The 20195-nt window shown below is 43.9% G+C and overlaps 3 protein-coding genes across 29 annotated transcripts in view; 2 read left to right on the top strand and 1 right to left on the bottom strand.

Moving 5' to 3' along the window:
• Nucleotides 1–12264, bottom strand: part of NPY6R (neuropeptide Y/peptide YY Y6 receptor) — a 47351-nt gene extending 35087 nt beyond the window's left edge. The window contains exon 1 of one of the 2 annotated variants that reach the window (XM_070074993.1): nt 12131–12264. The gene's annotated coding sequence lies outside the window, so the exon portion shown is untranslated. Of the gene's footprint in view, nt 1–11932; nt 12069–12130 lie in introns of those variants that run through there. The other variant, XM_070074992.1, reaches the window with a different exon arrangement.
• KLHL3 (kelch like family member 3) overlaps nt 1–20195 on the top strand; it is a 317329-nt gene that overhangs the window by 156895 nt on the left and 140239 nt on the right. For 14 of the 26 annotated variants that reach the window (XR_011389740.1, XM_070076145.1, XM_051844256.2 and 11 more), the window contains 3 exons: nt 1559–1614; nt 2697–2762; nt 17313–17430. Coding sequence is in view for 15 of the 26 variants with exons in the window: in XM_070076145.1 (XP_069932246.1) it covers nt 17363–17430 (68 nt within the window). In the remaining 11 variants the exon portion in view is untranslated. Of the gene's footprint in view, nt 1–1558; nt 1615–2696; nt 2763–12675; nt 12896–17312; nt 17431–19874; nt 19985–20195 lie in introns of those variants that run through there. The other 12 variants (XM_070076163.1, XM_070076158.1, XM_070076161.1 and 9 more) reach the window with 5 other exon arrangements.
• HNRNPA0 (heterogeneous nuclear ribonucleoprotein A0) lies at nt 13290–14999 on the top strand. The gene has a single exon (XM_008255053.4). The coding sequence runs from the start codon at nt 13595–13597 to the stop codon at nt 14483–14485; it is 891 nt and encodes a 296-aa protein (XP_008253275.3). The 5' UTR covers nt 13290–13594; the 3' UTR covers nt 14486–14999.

Below are 20195 nucleotides of genomic sequence, written 5' to 3'. Positions count from 1 at the left end.
CAGAAATTAGTTTACTTTTATCATTTCCAACTCGGAAGTGGTGGTAAGGCAAAACAAGCTAGTCTGAAATTTGGTAGAAGTACGTATGTGTCTTTTTACTCTTTCTTTCCCAGTTTCCTGACTTGGGGTTGGAGCAGACCTGGTATTGGTACCAGTTTTATTCCAGTTTTCTTGAAGTTTTATCTTCTGGATAAACCTCACATTTTTTTAAATCTCAATTTGAGCAGGGAGATATCTAGCCTTGAGAATCCCTTTGTGACAGACTATGAGTAGATTTTAGATAAATGATGACTAAAAAGATTCAGTGAAGACCCAGCTCTTGTTTGACAATGCTTTGTTTTCTGAATAGGGAGCCAATACAGGAAATAAATGATCAAGAGAGCTAAGGATTTAGCCTTGTGTGAAAAACAAGTTAACGGCAGATGAAGCTGTGACTCTGCCACTACCTGTCTGTGTGGCCTTGGGTATTGGTATTTCAGCTCTTATTGTGGACTAGATTAACACTAATGTGCCTCTTCATGCTGTATACTTACGATTCTAGAATGTAAAGAGACCTTTTTTTAAAAAGATTTATTTATTTGAAAGGCAGAGTTACAGAGAGGCAGAGGCAGAGTCAGAAAGAGAGAGAGAGAGAGAGAGAGAGAGAGAGAGAGGTCTTCTATCCACTGATTCATTCCCCAGTTGGCCACCACAGCTGGAGCTGCACTGATCCGAAACCGGGGCCCAAGGACTTGGGCCGTCTTCCACTGCTTTCCCAGGCCATAGCAGAGAGCTGGATGGGAAGTGGAGCAGCCAGGACTTGAAACGGCGTCCATATGGGATGCCAGCAGTGCAGGCAGCAGCTTTACCCGCTATGTCACAGTGCCAGCTCCTAAAGAGACCTTTTTAAAACTGAAATGTGATAGGGAGCCAGATCTGCAGTAAGTGTGCTTAGATATAACAGGATGTATTCTATTCTTAGTGGGAATTTTGAATGTGCCAGTAGTGGCAGTGCAACGTTTTTATAAAACATGATCAAAACTTTGTGATGAAAACATCTATTTTGGGGGCTGGCGCTGTGGCTCAGCAGCTTAAAGCCCTGGCCTGAAGCACTGGCAACCAGTATGGGCACCGGTTCTAGTCCCAGCTGCTCCTCTTCTGTTCTGGCTCTCTGCTGTCTGTGATAGTAGTGGAAGATGGCCCAAGTCCTTGGGCCCTTGCACCCATGTAGGAGACCTGGAAGAAGCTCCTGGCTGCTGGCTTCAGATCAGCACAGCTCTGGTCATTGGGGCCATCTGGGGAGTGAACCAGTGGATGGAAGACCTCTCTCTCTGTCTCTACCTCTCTCTGTAACTCTTTCAGATAAATTAATAAATCTTTTTAAAAAAAGAGAAAACATCTATTTTGATTGGGTGCAGCAGATGATCAGAGGTAGGTGAAAAATAAATCCCGTCCCCCTCAATGATGCATATTAACAAAATTATTAGAACTGGAACTGAATTATATTTAATTTTGCTCTTTGAAAGATGGCTCTTTAAATGATACTGACAAGTGAAATGTTCTTATTATGTTATTGCAGGATCTATAAAATAGACTATATTTGGAATCCAGGCACCAAAGTAAAACAGATTTCAGGTAAATTAGGCTGTACACATAGCCAAACCAAGCACTGTTATATGTGATGGGTCTGCAGAAAATTCATGGAAAATACATACTATGGGAGAGCTATGCATGAGTTTCTTTTTTTTTTTTTTTTTTTTTTTTTTTTTTTGTGACAGGCAGAGTGGACAGTGAGAGAGAGAGACAGAGAGAAAGGTCTTCCTTTGCCGTTGGTTCACCCTCCAATGGCCGCCGCGGAGGCGCACTGCGGCCGGCGCACCGCGCTGATCCGATGGCAGGAGCCAGGAGCCAGGTGCTTTTCCTGGTCTCCCATGGGGTGCAGGGCCCAAGCACCTGGGCCATCCTCCACTGCACTCCCTGGCCACAGCAGAGAGCTGGCCTGGAAGAGGGGCAACCGGGACAGACTCCGGCGCCCCGACCGGGACTAGAACCCTGTGTGCCGGCGCCGCTAGGCGGAGGATTAGCCTAGTGAGCCGCGGCGCCGGCCTATGCATGAGTTTCTAATGTTTTTGCATCATAATAAATTTGTATTTCCCACAAACATTTCGAAGGACCCTCATACGATGGAGGTTTCAGCCCATGCTTAACATAGTTAGGTTCCTTAGGGAACATGATTCATTAGCAGCTTTATTTCAGAGCTACTAATCCTCATTGTATTGTTGCTCATCTAAATCATGGCTAGTTATTTTTGTTTTTCCACTATTCTAGTTTTGTTTAAAAGGTGCATAAGATTTTGTTTCTTAATATTAATGTGCTGAAATTGTGATAAATGTCATTTAACTAAAAATATTTAGATCCTTAAAGATCTTTTATCTTTGTGTATAAAGGCCTTATACATGGTCTGAATTCACTGAACAACTGTTAGTAATAGACCAACCTGTTCTTTGTTATGTTATGTTCGGTGTGCATTTAGAAATGAAGGCACAGATTCTTCAGGACTCAAAATGTTTACAGTGGGTGGGAATGGTACATCATCTACAGCTTTGAGCAGAGGCCACTTCACAGATTAAATCTCATGCTGAGTTGCTGCTGCTGTTTGTAGGTTGATGGATGTTTGAACTCAATCAATACAAATCTTTGTCCTTTCTCTGTTTAAGTAAGAAAAGAAGCTTTGGAAGTTGTTCTCTACATTCCCAACCACACTACAGGAATGGACTTCACAGGTAAGATTAAAAGCTTCATTTTTGGGGTGAGCATTTAGCATAGTGGTGAAGATGCTTGCATCCCTTATTAGAATGCCTGGGTTCTATACCAAGCTCCTGATTCCACCTTCCTGCTAGTGCGTACCCTGGGAGCAGCAGCGATGGGTTAAGTATTTGGGTCACTGCCACCCATGTGGGAAACCTGAACTGAGTTCCTGTCTCCCAGCTTTAGCTTGGCCTAGTCCCATTTCTGACCATTTCAGGTGTTTGGAGAGTGAACCAGTGGATGAGAGCTCACTGTCTTTTTAATTATCTGCTGTTCTTTTTTTTCAGGGTTGTTATCTCTTATTTTGCTGAAAAGGTAGTTTTGCTGCTGTTGTGTGTTTTTTTTTTTTTTTTTTTTTTTTTTTTTTTTTTTTTTTTACAGGCAGAGTGGACAGTGAGAGAGAGAGAGAGACAGAGAGAAAGGTCTTCCTTTGCCATTGGTTCACCCTCCAATGGCCGCCGGGCCCGCGCTGCGGCCAGCACACCGCGCCGATCCGAAGGCAGGAGCCAGGTGCTTCTCCTGGTCTCCCATGGGGTGCAGGGCCCAAGCACTTGGGCCATCGTCCACTGCACTCCCGGACCATAGCAGAGAGCTTGCCTGGACAAGGGGCAACCGGGACAGAATCCGGTGCCCCGACCGGGACTAGAACCCCGTGTGCTGGTGCCGCTAGATGGAGGATTAGCCTATTGAGCCGCGGCGCTGGCATGTTATTTTTTTTTTTAAAGATTTATTTATTTATTTGAAAGTCAGAGTTACACAAAGAGAGGAGAGGCAGAGAGAGGAGAGACAGAGAGACAAAGAAAGAGAGAGGGAGAGGTCTTCCATCTGGTGGTTCACTGCCCAATTGGCTGCAACGATGCAAATGGATGGAGCCATGCCGATCCAAAGCCAGGAGCCAGGAGCTTCTTCCGGGTCTCCTACTTGGGTGCAGGGGCCCAAGGACTTGGGCCATCTTCCACTGCTTTCCCAGGCCATAGCAGAGAGCTGGATCGGAAGTGGAGCAGCCGGATCTTGAACTGGTGTCCATGTGGGATCCCGGTACTTCAGGCCAGGGCATTAACCCACTGTGTCACAGGGCTGGCCCCTGTTACTATTGTTTTAAATCTCCTCCCAGAGGAATCCTGCAGTCTCTACCAGGCATCAAACCTGGTTGCTAGGATTCTGGCAACCAAATAGGTAATGGTGCTAAAAAGTTCACCATTTGGTGTTAAAAATATTCTTATTCCTCCTGTATAGCACTTTAGCAACCCCATTTTCAGCTTTACTTGGTAAACACAGAACCTCAAAATCTCTAATTGAGCCTTTCTGGAGAGTAGGCTTCCTTCTAATCAGCCAGGGGTAGGCATGAGGCTGTTGAATGTTTGTGGGAATGTGAGGATCTGATTACTTCAATTACAGTTTTGAGCAGTCTTCCTGTTTTCAATGTCACCTGCATCCTTGCTTTCAGAGCTCTCTGATGCTGAATTCATTTGGGGTTTTGCAGAACAAACTAGCTTCTAGACTTTAGATTATCTGGTGTGTTGTCTGTTTCTCTTACCATCTGCTTACCGGATTCCAAAAATCTGTTCACATTCTCTTGTCCTTAAGGGTTGTATTAGCCTGTTGGGGCTGCCATAAAAAATACCACAGACTGGGTCACTTAAACAAAAAGGATTTTTTCTCACAGCTGGAGGCGAGAAAAGATCAAGGTGCCGTCAGAATTGGTTTTTGGTGATGCCTCTTTTCCTGGTTTGTATACAGGCCACCTTTTCCCTGTGTCCTCACATGGCCTCTTGTCTTGTGGGAAAAGGGAGATCTCTCATATCTCTTGCTCATCTTACAGGACACACCAAATCTGTAGAAGCAGGGCCCTACCCTTGACCTCATATAATCTCAATTACCTCCCTAAAAGCAGCCCTGTCTCCAAATATGAGTCCCCATTGTCACACTGGGGGTAGGATTTTAGTATATGAGTTTTGAGGGGACACACTTAAGTTCATAACATAGGTTTATGCTTATTAGAATATCTTACTGTCATTTTAATGGGATTTTGAGAAGAGCTATATATAGAAAATGCACAAGTTATTGTACAATGTTTTAATTTATTCCTTCAGTATTTAATTTGTACCTTTTACTTGGGCCTTTGAATCACTTTGAGATAGCATAAGTGCAAGTCCTAGGACTTCTACCATTAGTGTTTATTCTTTTGAGGGAGGAGCTCATCTTCTCCCTCCTCCTTCTGACCCTACCTTCTGACCCTCCATCTTTTGATTTTTCCTTTGTGAATCCTTTGTTACTTGCAGAGGACTCTTCAACCATGAAGATTCAAATTCAGGTTCAACAGTAATTATTTTTTTGATCAATTGGCCATTTGCAACTACTAAAATCTATGCCCAAGTAAAGTTACCCAGGCATATTAATGATGTAAAAATGACAGTGTCTTCCTTGAATTCTTAGATTTAAAATTTTGAATTGAAGAGGCAAAGGAGTTCAGAAGGATGAGACTGTGAGTCTATTCTTGCTTCTGATCCATTGCATTTCTTCCATATGTCATGGGCATGGAACTTTTTCTGATGGAAGACTGGGTAGCATACAGATGGCACACCTTGAGCAATTTAATGTCTTAAGTCTTTCAGTTTCTTCAGCTGAAAGGTTAGCATACTAATAAAATAATGTCTCAAGATCTTTGTGAAAATTCAGTAAGATAATGCATGATTCTTAGCACAAAGCACTGAATAACATTGGAGTGCCAGTGAGCATTTGCGAGGGAAAAGTAAAGATGATAGACTCTTCTTATATAAATTAGGATTACAGACTTAAGTATGACGTTTCTTTCTGACCTGGTAGATTGGTAGGCAATCTTGCTGATTCAGCAGCTACTAGGTGTTCCTCTTTTGTTTAGCTATAGTTTTCATTGATAGAGTATGACTTCCAGTTTCCAGATCCAGGATAAGTGCACCAGTCATGGTATCCATATTATCTGCAGCAAGGTGAAGCTGGCAGCAAAGAAGGCAAGGGTTTGTGCTAGTTGTCTATATTTAAAATTATATATTTATGTGAGAGGCAGACAGACAGACAGCTCCCACTACTGGTTCATTCCCCAAATGCCTGTAATGACGGGCTGGGCCAGGTTGAAACAGGGAGCTAGGAAGCCAATATTGGTCTCCCACATACAGAGGGTAGCAGTGACCCAACCACTTGAGCCATTACCTGCTGCCTCCCCTGGGTGTCCATTAGCAGAAAGCTAGAGCCCAAAGAGCTGGAACTGGAACTGGAACACAAACTCAGGGACTTTACTGTGTTTTGTGGGCATCTTAGCCACAAGGCCAAATGCCTGTTTTGCTAGTTGTCTTTGACAGTGCTCCTTAAAGCTGCCATTAAGTACTTTTGTTTACATTACATTGACTATAACATGGTCATATGACCACACTAAGCTGCAAGAAAGGCAGGAAAATGATTTCTTTATACTTGGTAACCATGTGGCCAACTAAAAATTGTAGGTTGTATTATGAGGTAGAAGGAGTAGACAATATCACTACTCTTCCCTTTCTTTTTTTAGTCTGCAATTTTTATTACCTGAATCAACAAGAACATAATTCCATCATACTTAAGGGTGACCCAAAAAGTGATGGGGCCAGAGGGTTCCTCCAGATACAGGGAAAAAGATATAACCAAAATATAACAAAGGATTTTTTTCTGGGTGGTAGATTTTTTTCTTGCTTTTGCTTATTTGAATTTTCTAATTTTTCTCTAATTAGTTGTTAAGTAAGTTTTTTTTTCAGAGAAACCTTTTATTTAAGGAGTACAAAATTCATGCATTTCATTAGTACAACTTATAGGAATATAGTGATTCTTCCCATTGTGCCTGCCCTCCCACTGACACCCCATTCCTTCTCGTCCTCCCTCTCTTATTCCCAGTCTTATTTTATACTATGATCTATTTTCAATTAACTTTATATGCAGAAAATTAGGTCTGTAGTAAGTCAAGAGTTCAACAATTTGTATGAAAAAAGAACAAAGAATAAAAAAAAAAACTATTTATCAGTAGTCCAGAAAAGGGCTGTTAAAAGTCATTGCATCTTGAAGTTGATTTCACTTCTTTTTTCTTTCTTTCTTTTTTTTTTTTTGAGAGAGTTTAACTTTAAAGAAGCACCCAAGAATGATACATATTTTGTGAGCACTTAGACATAACTATAACTTATGAGACATGAGACTATCCTCCATCTATTATATTAAAAGAAAGTAAGTCCTTGAGAATGAGTTTTATCATTAATTAAGGAAACACCTAAGAAAACAAGCAATGGAGTTTGGCACTTAGGCATAACTAAAACTTTTGAGACATAAGAATAGCTTCCACTTAATAAACTAAAATAAATCTTTGAGAAGTTTTACTGTTAACTCTCATGGTTCAACTGAGGATGGAGATCCTGCATGGGAAGTTAGTGTACAGTGACTCCTGTTGTTAACTCAACAATTAACACTTACGGATGACATCAGTGGTCACCCGAGGCTCTTGGCATGAACTGCCTATCCTATGGAAGCCTTTTGAATCCACAAACTCTGTCAGCATTTAGATAAGGCCATAAGCAAAGTTGAAGTTCTCTCTTCCTTTCAGAGAAAATTACCTCCTTCTTTGATGACCACTTCTTTCCACTGGGGTCTCACCCATAGAGGTCCTTCATGTAGGACATTTTTTGCCACAGAGTCTTGGCTTACCATGCCTGAAATGCTCTCATGGGCTTTTCAGCCATACCAGAATGCCTTAAGGACTGATTCTGAGGTCAGATTTCTACTTAAAGCAATTGTCATTCTATGAGTCTGCTGTATGGACTGCTTCCCATATTGGAGCACTTGCTCTTTTTTAAATCTATTATTATTACTGAACACTTAATCCTATTTATATGATCACCTTAACACTTAGTCCTATCTGTATGATCAATTTTAACACATAATCCTATCTACTTTAACACTTAAAATACTATTTTTAACTCCCCAGCTTAAGAGGATTTGGGGTCCCACAGCAAGTTTTTAAACTGTACCCTTAGAAGTAAGCCTATAGGAGGCTGGCACCGTGGCTCACTAGGCTAATCCTCTGCCTAGCGGCGCCGGCACACCGGTCGGGGCGCCGGATTCTGTCCCGGTTGCCCCTCTTCCAGGCCAGCTCTCTGCTATGGCCCGGGAGTGCAGTGGAGGATGGCCCAAGTGCTTGGGCCCTGCACCTGCATGGGAGACTAGGAGAAGCACCTGGCTCCTGGCTTCGGATCAGCGCGGTGCACCGGCTGCAGCGGCCATTGGAGGGTGAACCAATGGCAAAAGGAAGACCTTTCTCTCTGTCTCTCTCTCTCTCACTGTCCACTCTGCCTGTCAAAAAAAAAAAAAGTTAAAAAAAAAAAGAAGTAAGCCTATAGGAATGTACACAGAACTATACAGCTTTACAGTTACAAACTCCATACACTTCCTAGTTACAACTTTAGGAACATGGTGATTTTTCCCACCATGCCTGCCCTCCCACCCATGCTCCAACCCATGTTCCACTCCTTTTCCATTTCCCTCTCTTATTCCCACTCTTATGTTTTTACTAGGATCTATTTTCACCTAACTTTATACACATATGATTAACTCCATGTTAAGTAAAGAGTTCAACAAATAGTAACAACAACAACAAAAAAGAAACCTGTCCCTCAACAGTCAAGAGAAGGGCTGTTCAGTCATTGCTTCTCAGCATGTCAATTTCACTCCTACAGATTGCCTTTTAGGTGCTCTATTAGTTTTCACAGGTCAGGGAGAAAATATGGTATTTGTCCCTTTGGGACTGGCTTATTGCACTAAGGTTGATGTTTTCCAGTTTCATCCATTTGATGCAAATTACTGGATCTCTCTCTCTCTCTCCCTCTCCCTCTCTCTCTCGTTCTCTCCTTCCTTCCTCTCCCTCCCTTACCCTGCCTCATCCACCCCTCCCTCCCTCCTTCCTTCCTTCTTCCTTCCTTCCTTCCCTCCTTCTTTCCTTCCTTCCATGATGTAGTATTCCATGGTGTACATACCCCATAATTTCTTTATCCTGTCTTCAGTTGACGGGCATTTGGGTTGATTCCATGTCTTAGCTATTGTGAACTGGTCTGATATAAACACAGGTGTACAGATAACTCTTTCATATGCTGATTTCATTTCCCTTGGGTAAATTTCCAGGCGTGGCATGGCAGGTCTATATTCAGATTTCTGAGGTATCTCCATACTGTCTTCCAAAGTGGTTTTACCAGTTTACATTCCCACAAATAGTGGATTAGGGTACCTTTTTCCCCACATTCTCGACAGCATTTGTTGTTTGTTGATTTCTATTTGAAAGCCATTCTGATGGGGGTGAGGTGAAACCTCATAGTGGTTTTGATATGCATTTCCCTGATGGCTAGTGATCCTGAGCACTTTTTTCATGTGTCTGTTGGCCATTTGGATTTCCTCTTTTGAAAAAGTGTCTGTTTAATTTCTTTGCCATTTCTTAACTGGGTTGTTTGTTTTGTTGCTGTTGAGTTTCTTGATCTCTTTATATATTCTGGTTATTAACCCTTTATCAGTTGCATAGTTTGTAAATAATTTCTTTCATTCTGTCAGTTGCCTCTTTACTTTGCTGAGTATTTCTTTTGCAGTACAGAAGCTTCTCAACTTGGTGTAATCCCATTTGTCAATTTTGGCTTTGATTGCCTGTGCCTCTGGGGTCCTTTCTAAGAACGCTTTGCTTATGCCAATGTCTTGCAGGGTTTCCCCAATGTTCTCTAATAATTTGATGGTATCTAGTCATAGATTTAAGTCTTTAATCCACTGTGAGTGGGTTTTTGTGTAAGGTGTAAGGTAGGGGTCTTGCTTCATATTTATTTAGGTGGAGATCGAGGTTTGTCCCTACCCCTTTTTTAAGTGAAACTATGACCTATATTATCACAAAAAAAACTTTACCACCAGAATCAGTTGATTACTGTATCAAGTAAAATCCCACTCTGAAGTCTCTCAAATCATTCTTCATATCCAATTCACATCCAATTCTTACTGCCTTTGCCTTCCTTCAGAACCTTGAGATGCTCACTGGCATTATGTATTATGTACAGATATTCTAAGTGGGCTTTTCTCAAGTTGCATCCTACTCTGATTACTCTTTTTCATACTACACATAGGACAGCTTTCTAAATGCAGTCTGTTATCCTCCTTAAAAGTCTTCAATGTTACCTTGTTATAGACTTAAAGACTGAAATCCTTAGCAAGACATATACAATCTTTTTGGATTTATCCTCTGCTTACCTTTCCAGACTCATTTTCTCTTGCTCCCACTTGATGTAGACAAATGGTCCCCCCAAAATATCAAAATCTTCATTTTTATTTATTCATTTTGTTTATTCATGGACTAGGTGCTGTGAATAAAAGTGAACTCTGGAGTCTTGGGGTAGAGAGAAAACTGAATATGCTATGTTACATGACAAGGGGGAATTAAAGTTGCTAATCAGTTGACTTTACAATAAAAGGATTATCTCAGTGTTTTAGTTTGGACTGTTATAACAAAGTACAAAAGACTGGGTGGTTTATAAATAACAGAAATTTCTCACAATTCTGGAGGCTCAAAGTGCAAGAACTGAGTGCCAGCATGGATATGTTATAGTGAGGGTCCTCTTCCAGGTTACAGTCTCCTGACTTCCCATGGTATCCTCATTTTCAGAGAGAGCTGGCTGCCTCTCTTTCATGAGAGTTTGATCTTCATGATTACTTCTCATAGGCTATCACATTAAGATTTGGGTTTCAACATATGAAGTTGAGGAGAGGGACACAAACATTTAGTACATAGCACCTATATTACCTGGGAGACAGAAGAGTCAGTGTCAGAGTACTTCAGTGTGAGACCCAACTGACTTTGAAGATGGAAGGGGGCCACAAGCAAAGGAATACCAGCAATCTCTAGAAGCTAGAAAAGGCAAAGACTCATTCTCCCTTAGAACGTCCAGAAAGGAGCAAAGCCCTGCTAACACTTGATTTGCATAGTCAGACTTGTGTTTGACTTCCAATCTACAGAACTAATACATTTTTAAAATTTTAAAGTATTTATTTCAAAGACAGTGACAGAGGGAGAAAGAGAGAGAGGGAGCAAGCGAGCTTCCCTATTCCCTCCCCAAATACCCATGGTAGCCAAGGCTAGGCCAGGCAAAATCCAGGAGACAGGAACTCCACCTGCATCTCCCTCGTGGGTGGCAGGAACCAACATACTTGGGTCAACATCAGCTGCCTCCCAGGTGCATTAGAAGGAAGCTGAATCAGAAGCATGAAATAGCCAGGACTCAAGCCAGGCACTCTGATATGAGGTGTGGGTGTCTCCAGCTGCAGCTTAACTTGGTGCTCTAAAATGCTTATCCCCATTTGTTTTTTTAAGCCACAAGTTTGCAATTTATTACAGTAGCAATAGGAAACTAACATACCATCACACACCCTTGGTAGTTTACTTGTGTAATTCCAAACACAGCTTCCTAAGTACACCTACTTTTGAAGTTTGCTCCTATTAGAACAATTTCTTGAACTCTGAGTTTTTGCCCATTTCTGTCTTAACACATCATATTTGCAACTTCTGGCATACTGTTTTCTCTCTACCCCAAGACTCCAGAATTCACTTTTATTCACAGCACCTAGTCCATGAATAAGTAAAATGGAAACATTAAAAAACAATGGTCTAAATGCTGTTAATTTGGAAGACTCACATGTGTGTGAATCTGTGCCTGCGTATGTACTTAGATGTGTGTATTTTAGGGTATATGTTTAAATTTCTCAGAATCTCATAATCTGCCCCAAGTCCTACCTATTTGGCTAGCAATTCAATCTGATAGTACCCATATACAGTACAAATTGAGCACTTACTATATACCAGGAAACTTCCTGGTGTTCACATGCAGAATCTCAATTTTTATCACACTGTGGAAGTGTTTTATTATTTATCTTAAGTTAAAAAAAAGTGGTTAAATTTTAAAAAAGGGTTAAATGATTTGCCCAAAGATGCACAATTGGATGATCATAGTGTTAAGTGGCAGGACTGAGCCCTAGTTTTCCCCCAAGCCTTAAACCCATCTATATACTTTATCATATTCAAACTCCTTAATCTAAGATCCAAGACATTCCGTTATATCAGAAGACCCCCCCAACCTACCTTGCCTCTTTTCTATCCTACTGCCTGCTCTGCTCAAACGGATTCACCCATTGCCCCCTGAAGCGCAAGTTTCCTGCAGAAATCTTATCTAGTCTTCGTCTCCCAGATCCAGTACAACTTTAACCTCTTTCCCAAATCCTTCCCCAATACTCGAGGAAACAGCGAGGAATCACTCTGAGCTTCTTCAGTAATAACCACCTGGTTTGGGAGGCTCTTGGTGTCCTAGTGCCACGTCCCAGTCTAGGCATCTTGTTTGGCCACAAAGGTTCAAACAGTTCAAAGTTTTGGCCTGCGGAGGGCACTTAAAGGCAGGCATCAGGTGTGCAGACGGGCTCTTTGCGAATACAATGCTCAGCTATTCTTGGTTTGATATAAAACGTCTGGAAAAAGCCAAAACGTGAGTTGGAAGGGGGCAGCGCACAGATGACTTAAGTTATGAGTGTATCCTGAGGTAAGTGAAAATGTCTGCAGGAGTGTGCGGAGCGGGTGGGACGTTAGATGTGGCGGAGCCCCGCCTCGGCGTGAGGTTTTCGCACCCTGTTATCTTTCACACCGCCTCGGACTCGCTTTTGCGCATTACTACGCCACGTGTTCAAGTTTTGGTTCAGCCACGCGCCCGGCCCACTGGTAACCGTTACCAACCGCCTCCCTGGACCGGTCCTCCGCCCTCCATCTTTACGGGGGCGAGAGGAGGGGCGTGGCCGCCAGGTGTAGCCGCCCGGCCGAGACGCGGCGGGTAAACCCCGGCCCCGAACCCCAGCAGTTAAGTTTTCAAAGCGCCCGCGCGTGGCGCCCCAGGCAGTAGCCGTTGGGAACGGCCCCCAGCGAGGCCCCCAGCCCATGCCCCGCCCAGCCCGGAGCGGGAGGAGGCGTGCAGGTGGCGGCCGCCCCGCACTCCGGGGGCGCCCGGGCAAGCGCGCACTGGGGGCGCGCCCGTCCAGCAGCTGCCGAGAACGGAAGTGGGTGCGTGGGGTTGCGGCGATTGGCTGCACTCACACGCCTCTCAAGGGGCTGGCGCGAACGCCACTGCGGAGCGGGGCGAGGGGATAGGGGAAGGGGAGGGGGAGAGTCACTGGGAACAGCCGGGGGCTGCTCGGAAATGAACTGCGGAGGGTCGCGGAGGGCAGGGCAGGTCCGTTGCCAGGGCGCGCCGAGGCGCCCGGCAGTGACAGATGGACAGCAGCAGGCGTGGGCGCGCCCGCCGGGGCCGAGGGCTTGAATAGACCGCGGCGGGCGCGGAGTCTGTGGTTGAGCCCGGCGCTGCGGCGCGGTAGGCGGGACCAAGAGGAGCGAGGCGGGGATTGGCGGGCGGCCCTAGGCTACCGTGCGTCGGTGGTGACGCACGCCGCGGGGAGGGTACGCGCGCGTTCAGCGGCCTCTTTGTGTGGTGCCCAGATAGGGGAGCGGAGGTGGCGGCGGTGGCGGCAGGGGCGGCCTTGGGTGCTCGCCCGTCTCCCCGGCGCGCCCTCCTCGCCCGCACCGCTCCCCTCCCTCCCCCTCCTCTTCTCCTTCCCTCCCCTCCCCTCCCCTTCCCCGCCGGTGTCCGGCGGGGGCGGCTCCAGCGACGGCTGGGCCCCAGTTGTGAAGAAGCCTCGGCGACAGATAACGGCGACGGCGAAACCTCGGGGCTCGCGGGGCGGGGGCAAGGCCCGGGCCGTGGAGATGGAGAATTCCCAGCTGTGTAAGCTCTTCATCGGTGGCCTCAACGTGCAGACGAGTGAGTCGGGCCTGCGCGGCCACTTCGAGGCCTTTGGGACCTTGACGGACTGCGTGGTGGTGGTGAACCCCCAGACGAAGCGCTCCCGGTGCTTTGGCTTCGTGACCTACTCGAATGTGGAGGAGGCGGATGCCGCCATGGCCGCGTCGCCGCATGCCGTGGACGGCAACACGGTGGAGCTGAAGCGGGCCGTGTCCCGCGAGGATTCGGCGCGGCCCGGTGCCCACGCCAAGGTGAAGAAGCTCTTTGTCGGGGGCCTGAAGGGAGACGTGGCCGAGGGCGACCTGATCGAGCACTTCTCGCAGTTCGGCGCCGTGGAAAAGGCCGAGATCATCGCCGACAAGCAGTCGGGCAAGAAGCGCGGCTTCGGCTTCGTGTATTTTCAGAACCACGACGCGGCGGATAAGGCCGCGGTGGTCAAGTTCCATCCCATCCAGGGCCATCGCGTGGAGGTGAAGAAGGCCGTCCCCAAGGAGGACATCCACTCCGGCGGGGGCGGCGGCGGCTCCCGGTCGTCCCGGGGCGGCCGGGGCGGCCGGGGGCGCGGCGGGGGGCGAGACCAGAACGGCCTGGCCAAGGGCGGCGGCGGCGGCTACAACAGCTACGGGGGCTACGGCGGGGGCGGCTACGGGGGCTACGGCGGCGGCGGGGGCGGCTCGTCGTACGGGGGCAGCGACTACGGTAACGGCTTCGGCGGCTTCGGCAGCTACAGCCAGCACCAGTCTTCGTACGGGCCCATGAAGAGCGGCGGCGGCGGCTGGGGCGGTCGCAGTAACAGCGGACCTTACAGAGGCGGCTACGGCGGTGGGGGCGGCTACGGAGGCGGCTCCTTCTGAGAAGCTGGAAATGCCTGGGAGCGGCTGCAGGGGCGGCCCTGAAACATGCCGAGTGGGGTCCACTCCTGAGGCCCGTACTCCTCCACCGCCTTCCCCATTTTGCCCTTGGGGGAGCCGCTGAGGCTGCTTACCCTTGGGAGTGTCCCCCTGTTTACCTGGCACCTCTCGACCCTCCCTCTGAAGATGGACTAGACCCCCCCCCCTACATTTTTGTGTTACAGTCATTGATGGACTCTATTTTTTTATTATTACTTGGAACTTGGTCGTTTTTATACTAGCAAGATGTCTTGTTTTAATTTGTGTTTTTTGGGGGGGAGGGAGTGAATTTGCTCATTCTGTAGCAAAACCCGGGCGGGTGTTTGGGAGGGGGAGTAGTTTACTTTGTTGTAAGGACTTGATACCTGGCTACAGCGTTTTCTATGATCTACTTGGATCCCATGCCTGAAATTTGGAAGCATATGTACAAAAATCATTTTTACGTTTTATTTTTAATAAATCATTGTGTTTGACCGTACATGTCTAACATTTTTTTTTCTAGGATCCATTCCGTACCTATTTAAGGGATATTGGTTTTAAGATTTTGTGTGTGTGTAATTCTGGATGTGTACTTAGAAAAGCTTTTCAGAGGTTCTGTGTTTTTATCCTCCCCCGTTGCTCTGCTAGTGACATGTTGAAGTTTATCCCTTTCAGGCAAAACTTGAAGTGGTGGATGTGACTCTTTAAAATCTTAATTTATGTGCATCCATCGCTTGTACTGAGTGATTTACTTAGCATCTTGACATAGTTGGTCACTTCTTTCTATGAGACTTTACTTCAAAGTATGTACTGTGTAGTTCTAAAGAAGTAGTTTGTGTTACGCATGTGTTCTCATTCATACAAACTGTTTAAAATTTTTCAGATGGCTGAGTTTCATCCCTCTTACTGATTTGTGTTTAATGAATGGTTACAAATAAGGGTTATGTTTTACCCTCACACTAAATGCGTTTTTGTATTTTCTGAGCAGGTTTAATCCTTTTTTTCCCGTCTATATCTGAACTGTTATCCTTTTTGGAAACCCTTCTTCCAATCTTTGTAGCCACATCTACTGGCAGAATGGCAGCATAGCTGCAAAACCGTTTGTTTAGAAAGTTGTTCAGGACACTTGCATCAGATTTAGAAGTTTTGTCATCAGAAAGTCTGTGCAGACTTTGGAGTTACACACTTAATTGTAACTGAGATGGGCTTCACAGGAATGTAGTTACCAGTCCATATCACAGTCGCCCTTCTTACATGAGATTTGAAAATGTAAACTGCTAGGGCAGTGGCCCAAGTGGCTGTGACAACCAATGAACGAGGTACATGTACTGGTACCTTAGGTGCAAGATGTAAAGCAAAATATCTGTGTATTCTGCTTGGTTAACGTGTATATTTGTAGCCCTTTCATGCAATTGAATTTAAATTGTTTATTAAAAAACCTTGGTAATAGGAGAAATCCTCGTTCTGGTTAGAAATACAGAACAGCAACGTTTATGGATATTACAAATAAAGAGTTCAATTCTTTACATGATTGAGTTGAGAGTATGTATAACCTGGTGGGTTGGTGCAGAATACCAGTTAACCTAGTATACTTGATTTAATGTTAATGACAACATATTTGACTTAAATCTTGGCTTTGAAAGTCAAAGCTTCCCAACAAGAGGGAGTATTGGGTTTTAAAGTAAAAGGATGTTTCAGTATTGACTGTTTTTAGAGTTCCTGTCACTGTGATTTCTGATTGTCAGGACTGTACATTGAAAGAGGCATGCAGAAAGGTCAAGTGTGCTAGGCTAGGTTATTGCTGCTCAGGAATCACTTAGGTAAAGGCTAGCTGATTACTTGGCAAATATATATACCTCTGACAGATGGGATAGGTGTTTGTGCACTTTGAAGTATGAAGAGTCGCAGACATCTTTTTCTCATAGTTCTGGTTTCCTTAAATTTCTGTTTTGCGTTTTTGATAATACACACGGCCAACTTCATTTGGTAATTTGTTCCAACATTGGGGAGACCAGAGATGATAACCTTAACATTTTCATTACAGTCACTAAGGATTACTTTGCGGGTAGAAGGATCTGTTTGTTCTGTTGACATAGATGGCGGAGGGTGGGAGTTTCATTCTAATAAGGTTATTATAGTTTTCTGTTCCCAACATAGTGAATTATAGAAAAGCATTTCCTGTTAATTAGAAACGTAACTTGTTCATTAATATTAGTACTTTGTTGTCATGTGTCTGCCTTTAACAGATTTGTGTAATCTGGACTGGTATTCAGTGAAGGAGAAAATGGTGTTTAGTGTTTCCTGGGTTCTTGTCAGTTTTTATGGAATCATTTTTGGTATGTGGGCTTTTTGTAGGGAAGAGAGGACAAACTGATGTTTTGATTCTCTTCACCAGAGAGAATTAACTTATCATTTTTAATTTTTAACAAGATATTTTGATTTAGTACTTTTTAAAATGTGCATTCAGAAGCAGTTATTAGTTGAAAATGGTTTACAAAGTCCTTAAAGATGATAATAATTTCTTTGGAAAAGCTTGCAAATAGTTAAGCTTCATATTGCTAACTATCAAATCAGAATTGTTTCCTCCTGTAACAGCGATTTGGAACTTGTAGCATTTAAATCTAAGAATGAATGTTTGATTTTAAGCAAGGTTAAAGGATTCAGATTGCTTAAAATTTGCCATTTATAATTATTTCCCAACCAGAAGTGACAGTATCTGTTATTTTATTTGTAACCCTACTTATTTGCTATTTTAGTGTGCTTTTCTCAAATTGTGTGTGCAATTTCTCAAATTGGAGACTTTGTATTTTAGGTTAAATTTTGTGTGCCCTTGTCTTTGCTGATTGAAAATGGGCATTTTGGATGTTGGATTTGAGAACTGCATCTAGACTGTACGGATTTTATCCAGACTGGCAACGTTGGCACTTAAGGTAAGTCTCTCCATTGTTAATCAGTTTAATCAGTGCAGCAGTTTGGTGCTTGAGAAGAACTCCCACTTAGCCCTGTTTTGGCCTTTTGGATAGGACAGCAAAGTCTTCCTGTAACCCAGGGTGTAACTGTGCTTTTTCCTTAACTGCCATGTTGATGGTTACTCTGGTGTGCCTTGTCTTAGTCTTTCTGTTAAAATTTAAAACACATTATAAATCTTTTTTCAATAAAAGTTCCTTTGAAAGAATAGATAAAATTGAAGCAATTTCTAGTATGTGAGGATACTTGAAAAAATTCATGGGGAAAATAGAAAACAATGTTGTCACAGAACAGTTTTGAAATCTATACTTTTTTTTAGTAATAACCATTTCCATGAACTTTGGAGGTCCTTGCTATATGTTAACTTTAAAAATTGTGGGGGCAGGCATTGTGATGTAATGGTTAAATCACTGTTTGGGATGCCAAAATCCCATATCAGATTATGGCTCATCCACTTCCTATTCAGCTTCCTGCTGATGTATACCCTGGGAAGTAGTTGTTGATGGTTCAAGTTCATGTTGGTGTTGTAGGTAACTGGAGAGTCAACCAGCAGATACTGTCTCTGCCTTTCAAATAAAATGAAGATTTAAAAATTGATAGCAATTATTATATTATATAACATTTGGATTGCACAAGTCACAGAAAACACTTGTATTATTAAGATAATAAAATCTTAGGGCTTGTGTAGTTTTAAAAATAACATTGAGGCCGGCACCACTGCTCACTAGGCTAATCCTCTGCCTGCAGTGCCAGCACCCGGGGTTCTAGTCCCTGTCGGGGCGCCAGATTCTGTCCTGGTTGCCCCTCTTCCAGGCCAGCTCTCTGCTGTGGCCCGGGAGTGCAGTGGAGGATGGCCCAAGTGCTTGGGCCCTGCACCCGCATGGGAGACCAGGAGGAAGCACCTGGCTCCTGGTTTCGGATTGGCGCAGTGTGCCAGCCGTAGCGGCCACCTAGGGGATGAACCAATGGAAAAAGGAAGACCTTTCTCTCTGTCTCTCTTTCTCTCTCTCACTGTCTAACTCTGCCTGTTAAAAAAAAACAAAAAACAAAAAACAAACAAAAAAAACCACATTGGAATTAAAGTCGTCAAACCAGACAAAACAAAAAATAAGGAAAAATCCCACCAGCATGAGCAAACACCTTTCTTGAGTAATCACTGTTCATAGGTAAAAATACATAGATCTGTGGCCAGTATTGTGGTGCAACAGGTTAAACCACTGCAATGCCAGCATCCCATGTGGACACCAGTACCAGTTCTGGCTGCTCCAGTACCAATCCAGCTCTTTGCTAATGTGCCTGGGAAGGCAGTGGCCAAGTACTTGGGCCCCACATGGGAGACCCAGATGGAGCTCCAGGCTCCTGACTTCTGCCTGGCCCAGCCCTGGCCCTAGTGACTGTTTGGAGAGTGAACCAGTGGATGGAAGATCTTTCTCTGCCTCTTTCTCTCTAATTGTACCTTTCAAATAAATAAATTTTTTAAAAAATACATAGTTTTGCAGTTTGTGTTGTGAACATCCTTGAATATCAAGACTATTATAATATATTCATCATTAGACCTATCATTCTTGTTAATGGCTGTATAATATGCCTAGTATAGCTGTACTATATCTTAAAATATTCCTCTTCTAATGAACATGAGATTTCTTCCACTTCTTGTTATTTTTATTTTATTTGAAAGGTAGAAAGGCCAATCTATTTGCTGGTTTACTCCCCAAATGCCTGCCACAGTCAGGGCTGGGCCAGGCTAAAACCAGGAGCATGGAAGTCAGTCCGGGTCTCCAGTCTGAGGCCTAAGTACCTGAGCTTTCATCTCTTGCCTCCCAGGATGTGTGTTGGCAGGCAGATGGATCAGAAGTGGTGGTATCAGGAATTAAACTAGGCCTTCAGATGATGTGATAGGGTATTCCAAACAGCGACTTAACGTCTGCTGAACACCTGTCCTGTGCTTTGTACTTTGTACATGATAGGTACTTGATATCATTTCATTTTAATCCTCAGTAATTTTATGAAGATTGAATTACCTTCATTTTGTATAATAGAGTTTATAACTAAAGTAATTTGCCTATATCATTTGCTATTGAAAACAAGGAATAAAGTGCAAAAAAAAGCCCCCTCCTCCCTTTTTTTTAAATACCTGGTGCTCAGAGATAAACTGTGTTTGTAGTTTGTCTGCATAGAGATTTTGTTTGCATGAATAAAAGCATATTTGCATAATATATTAATACACTCATTTTTGGGATAAAAAGTAGGATTATGTATCTGTATACATAAATATTTTAACAAAATCATCTTTCCTGTGCATATAGCTGCATCGTTTTGGTGTTCTGTTAGTATAGGCATATCATAATTTATTTATTAACGTGTTCCTCATTTTTCTTCCGTTTATTATTTAAAATTCTTTTTGCAGGGTTGTGTTGCCTTTTAGAAGAGGGTTATGGTGCAGCCTGGCTGAGGACATCTGTTACACTGAGTTCCAGAGAGCTCTCTAGGAAATTAGAGCCTTCCAGGAATTGTTGGGTATTATGCAGTCTTCCTTTTTTTTTCTTTCTCCTTAAATGAAGAAAATACACAAATTTGGTTAGCTAGCTAGACTCAGTTTAGAGGACCCTAGTTTTGCCAGCAACATCTAAAGCATCATAGTCAGGAGTCAGTTGAATACACAGCTTCTTTCCATTCAAGGTACCAACTTCAGCCACTTCAGTGTCATAGAATTTCTTCACACCCATTG

The sequence above is a fragment of the Oryctolagus cuniculus genome, chromosome 6 (assembly GCF_964237555.1).
Source record: "Oryctolagus cuniculus chromosome 6, mOryCun1.1, whole genome shotgun sequence".
Lineage (NCBI taxonomy): Eukaryota > Metazoa > Chordata > Mammalia > Lagomorpha > Leporidae > Oryctolagus > Oryctolagus cuniculus.
The sequence above is the reverse complement of the archived record's forward strand: the minus strand, read 5'-3'. Positions and strand labels throughout refer to the sequence as shown.

Excerpts from the sequence above, each read along its gene's own strand:
- HNRNPA0 (XM_008255053.4), top strand. The coding sequence starts at position 13,595 with ATGGAGAATTCCCAGCTGTGTAAGCTCTTCATCGGTGGCCTCAACGTG.